Consider the following 5,464-nt stretch of genomic DNA (forward strand, 5'->3'; position numbering starts at 1 on the left):
GCAGGGCACCAGGTAGCGGTACCGCTGCCGTCCAGGCTGGGTCCTCTCCGAGGGGCTGGGCGTACCTCTTTGCCCATGGAGAAGGCGCACCAGTGAGCCTGTGTTGAAGGGCCGTCTTCCACGGTAGGGCTTCGGTTCCTGCGGAGAAAGGGGTACTCGATGGCTTCAGCACACCCTGACTAAGTGATGTATCCACGGGGGAGATGAAATGATTTAACGTGCCCTCCTCTTCCTCCTTTGCGTCCCTGTGCAGGAGTCTCGACTACCCTGATGATTTTTCGGAGTTGAGGTAATGGCTGAAGTTGGTCGGTGGGAGACGGCTGGAGGTCCAGAGCATGGTCTGGGGGTTGTGCAGCGCCTATGATCTGACTCGCAGCCTCTGCCTTCGCTGGGACCGGCAGGGTGGGGGACAGTGGGTAAGGTCTGCACAGATCACCAAGGAGGCATCAACTGGCTGAGCCTGAGCCCGGATGGGCAGCGCCTGCTCACGGGTAGTGAGGATGGCACTGCGCGGCTCTGGAGCACTGCTGACAGCCAGTGCCATGGCCACTTCCAAGGTACAATAGCTTCTTTTTGTCTAGTTTTTGAGTCTAAAGCCTGGCACAGGCCACACAGCATGTTCTGGTCTCTTTCAGTCACTGCAGCCTGCTGGGCAGCCAAAATCATGCTTGTTTTGTTTTGTGTTTTTTTGACTATTGGTTACAGTAATGTTAAGCAGAAGCTGTTTCAACCCAAAACAGGTTACCAGTGCTACTGAATGCATGGATCCTTTTATCTCAGGGTGTGGAACATAGCAGTTGTTTAACTTATGTCTCTTTCTGGAAGCACTCTGTTTTACACCCTGATGAAATCTGGACTTTTTGTTATTGTCTCTCTCTCTCTCTCCCTTTTCTTTTCTTTTCTTTTCTTTCCTTTTTTTTTGTGTCCTTTTAATCATCTCATTTTCCAGACAATCTTTATTAAGAACCTCTTGACCCAGAAGTCTGGAAAGAAACCTTAATAAATAGGCTATTTTTTTTCCCCACATTGGACACACAGAAATGTTAATTGCTGGGCTTTCTCATTTTAAATTGATTTTACATTTTAAACAAAATTTATTATCCTTAGACTAGCATCTCAATAATTAAAAAGAAAAGAAAAACTCTGTAGAAAGTTCATGCAGGAGTCAGATGTGGACTAAAGATGTTTGTATTCTCACACACTTATGTTCTTTTCTCTTAATACAGGGGAAAAAAAGCTCTTAAATTTGGAATTTCTGATCCTTTTTTCTTCCAAAGAAGAAATCACATTGCTGTGATTTTTTTGTTGTTGTTGGTTGTTTGTTTTCTTGCTTGTTTTTAACTATGGAGTATTGTCTTTTTTCCCCACATCCTGTCATGGTTCTAGCTCCTGGAAAACTCACTGCATTTGCTTTAGGTTTAGAAATCCCTTTAAACCACTAATTAACTTTTAACTGGAAAGAGAAATATATTGGATAATATTCAGAATCTGGCCTATGTACTGCTAATGTTTGGGGTAAAGTCTAAAGAAGGTTGGCTAGATGGTTTGTGAATTGTCAGTCGAATCAGATGATTGTATGTATTTTATATTTATGCATGCATACACGTTGTTGTGTAAATTTGTATCATACAAGCTACAATTACTGATAAACCTGTATCTATAGCACAGTTTCAAGCTTCCACCACAGCATAACCAACAGACTTCTGTGGTGGCTGCTTTTGACCAGACCAGCACCAGACCTTGTCTGCCACAGGGGGTTTTGGCATCCTTTGTGTGACTCGAGTATTATTGATGGTTGAAGTCTGACTGACAGACTTTGGTGCAGTAACCAAGATGCTTTTTTGATCTTCTCAGAGCAGGATTACATGATGCTGTGAGAAAAATCCCAGGGTTGAAACCTGTCCCATTTAAGCTGCTTTGCAAAAAGTTTTCACAGAAATGTGAGAACGGGTATAGTTTTGCTTATATCCCTGGTGATCTGTTTAATTTTTGGCGTCTGGTGAATTTGCTTAAGAGGAAACAAGATGTGTGTTTGTAGCGTGGATTCTGTTTCGCTTTTGAACTACAACAAGGCTTTTGAACTACAGGAGTTGTAGTAAAATCCGTTTTTTTGCAGTCAGTGAAACAAAGTGTTTTACTGGGCAGTCTGCTTTCCCTCCCTTTTTTTACCATCTCTTTATTCTACAACATGATTCTGTTTTTCTGATATCTTTGTCTGTCCATCTGTCTCTCTTTAATCACATTTGTCCTTCTTATATTTTTACTTTTCTCCTCAAAGAATAGTGTTATTTAAATCACAGTAGGGCCCACCACCTTCAATCAAAGTCTGGGACTGTCTTGTGATAGTTGCTTAACAGGGAACAGTTCTGATCTTGAAAGCCTGCAGTCTAAATAATTAAAACAGAAGAGTGCAAGATAATGCTATTCCAACGATTACATAGGTGACAACAATTTCACAAGAGATCTTGGACAAAGCTGGGACTTGAATCCTAAGGTGATTTCTAAATGTGGTGCATTTAATTATACAATAGAAAAATGACACATCTTGCTAAGCAACAACAAAAGCTTAAAGTTGTAATATTGATTCCTCTTCACTAGCATTACCCTGTTTTTCAGGATGAAATTTTTGGAGTTGTGTCTATTTTTATTGTAACTGTAGAATCCCAACATACTCTGAATACTGTATAAATAATTGTGCTCTTATTCTTTCTTTTTGTGTCATTTCCTTAAAGGTATACTGATAGTTTGAAAATTATGGGTTTTATTCATCATGGGTTATTAGTCATCATGGGGAAAGCATTGGCTGACTTTTTACCAGATATGTTTTTTTGTTTGTGTTTCATTCTGCTTGCACAATGAAACTGAACTTGCTGGTAAGTCTCATGTCACTTCCTTTTTTCATGGTTTCATGCTTTAATTTAGGGCTGTTTGTGTCCTGACAATCAATGGGCTGGGTGGAAATGTAGTCTTTTTTTCCTGACTTCAGAAGAAGGAAGCAAAAGCATTTCTTTATTAAAAAAATAAGCCGATTTTTTACTGGTTTTGAACTTCAGTAATCTGAGTTTTATTATACTGATATTAATTCAGCTCATTACGTTTTTATAATACTGTTTGTTCTACCTGATTGGTAGAACTGTACTGTTTTACTCTTTCACTTAATCCTTGTATCAATGAAGCAGAGTTTTCTGCTGCTAATTAAAAATGTTGTGTTTTATACAAATCCTTAAATGTGAAGAACATGGTGGTGCATTTAAAACTAGAGTTTCAGTCCGTTTGCTTCTTCTATTTTTCTTTTAGTTAAGGTGAAGAGCTCAACTAGTCTGTCCTGCTTGCATGCACAGCGATTGAATTTATTTCCTTTGTTATTCCTAGGACATGAAAGTTACATCACCTTTTGCCACTTAGAAAATGAGGCTGCCTTCACATGTAGTGCAGATCATACCATTCGAAAGTGGGATGTGATGACAGGTCAGTGCCTGGCCATTTACCGAGGACACACATCAATTGTTAACAGGTTGGTTCCGTGGAATTCTTCCGTTGTGTTCCTGTAATCTATTATCACATATATTGTCATTTTACTGCAATTCCCCATTACTACACTAATAAAATGGGTTGTGTAAACCTTTGAGTTCATGCTACACGTGTTCTGTGCTGTAATGATTAGTTTTCCTAGCAACAGTGCTGACACATCCATAGACAGCAGATAGGAGAGAAATGAAAGGCACACAGCAGGGGAATTGAATCCAGGGCTAGGAATGAAATTCCAGAAGAAATTATTCAATTGATAACAGATGCTTCTGATAAATAGATTTAAAAACATCACGTCAAGCCTTTGTGTCAGTAAGAGGGATAAAGTCAGGGCTTTTTCTGGAATTACTATTTCTGATTGTGCAAATGAAGTTTAATATTAAACTGACTGTGTGTGACTGATTGGCCGGTCAATTTAAAGTGCCTCTTAATAGTTGGACTGGATTTAATTAATGACAAATAGAGCAGTCAAAGATTGGTATTCTTTTCTTACTTTTTTTTTTTTTGGGTGGGTGGGTTTTTTTGTTCCTTACTAAACTCAAAACACATACAATGTGTAGCTAGATTCTGTAAATAGTTAGGAAGGCTGGGTCTGTCTATATTTTGGCACTGGCCTGATTTTTGCTTGAATCAGCAAGTGGGAAATGTGTTCCCTATTCATATGACTTTGTTGCCAGTTTGAAAGGTTCCAGAGGATCAAACTCAGCTGACAAAGAAGACAGGTTCTGATGTTCCCTCTTTCTGGTTTGGAATATGAACTGTAGAGATTTTTCTGTTGTTATATGTTTGTGCAGCTACTACTCATTATTTTAGAGGCCCAGTAAGTTTAATTCTTGAGCTGTAATCTCTGATTTGTTCTTCAGTTATGTTATAAGTGGGGTATGCTTGCTCTACCTTTTTTGAGATCCTGGGCTAAGTGAAATTAGGTGTATATTTTTTTCCCACACTCCCTCTATTTGATGATGGATAGATGATTATCTTTGCACACTGTCAGTTACAGTCCTCGTTCCTGGAATGTTTGGTGGTTTTTTTTTTTTTTTTTTTGTTATTTTAATTCCAAGCTATTTTGATAGGTCAGTGGTCTCAATTTTAAAAGTAGAAACAGGAAAGTGTTGGCTTTTAAAAAAAAAAAACCAAAACCACAAAACACCCAACAAATAAGTTCATAAATAATGTGTATTAAACAGTGACACTGAATTGGGGTTATATATGTTGTGTTCATGCTACTGTTTTTAACTTCAGGGTGCTTGGCATTGAAATTGTGACCAAAAATGATTATGTAAAAAGAATGATACTGTTCATACATGCAAATTTTATTTTTTGCAGGATCCTCGTTGCCAAGGACTATCTCTTTAGTGGCTCCTATGACAGGACGGCCCGCTGTTGGAGTGTGGACAAGGAGAAACAAATCCAGGAATTCCGGGGCCATCGGAACTGTGTCCTGACTCTAGCTCACTATTCCTCCAGGGATGTTCTTGAAGAAGAGGAGGAAGAAGAGGAGGAGGAGGAGAAAGTGAGCAGAGACCTCCTGGTGACAGGTAGCACAGACTGCACTGTTAAGGTCTGGTGGGTGTCCAGTGGGCGCTGTTACCAGACTCTGCTGGGACACACTGGGGCTGTCTTATGCCTTATACTTGACGCACCAAACAGGGAGCTGTTTTCTGGCAGCACGGATTATACCATTCGAACGTGGAATATTGTCACTGGTGAGCAGTTGAAAGTGTTCAAAGAGCATCAAGGATCAGTAATTTGCCTAGAGGTAAGAAAAGAGGCTTCTTCAAGAGCCTTGAAGGGGATATCCATATCCTAACCCATGTGGGTCTCAGTTGTCTTTTCATTCATAAAGAAGCTCTTCTGAAACAGGTTATAAATGGTGCGCTTAAACATGACCAGGTGACCTGCCTAGTGATGGGGGAAAGGCTGTGGATGTGGTCTA

The 5,464-nt window shown here is 39.8% G+C and overlaps 1 protein-coding gene across 1 annotated transcript; it reads left to right on the top strand.

Annotated features, from left to right (window-relative positions):
- Positions 1 to 401: 401 nt before the first annotated feature.
- On the top strand, positions 402 to 5,287 carry LOC104076118 (WD repeat-containing protein 86-like; the record flags this gene model as incomplete). The annotated part of the gene is made up of 3 exons (XM_009576866.1): positions 402 to 557; positions 3,373 to 3,514; positions 4,855 to 5,287. Coding segments are annotated over 3 exons (731 nt in total), but the record flags the coding sequence as incomplete, so codon positions are not given.
- Positions 5,288 to 5,464: the final 177 nt, after the last annotated feature.

Source organism: Fulmarus glacialis, unplaced genomic scaffold (genome assembly GCF_000690835.1).
Source record: "Fulmarus glacialis isolate BGI_N327 unplaced genomic scaffold, ASM69083v1 scaffold46244, whole genome shotgun sequence".
Classification (NCBI taxonomy): Eukaryota; Metazoa; Chordata; class Aves; order Procellariiformes; family Procellariidae; genus Fulmarus; species Fulmarus glacialis.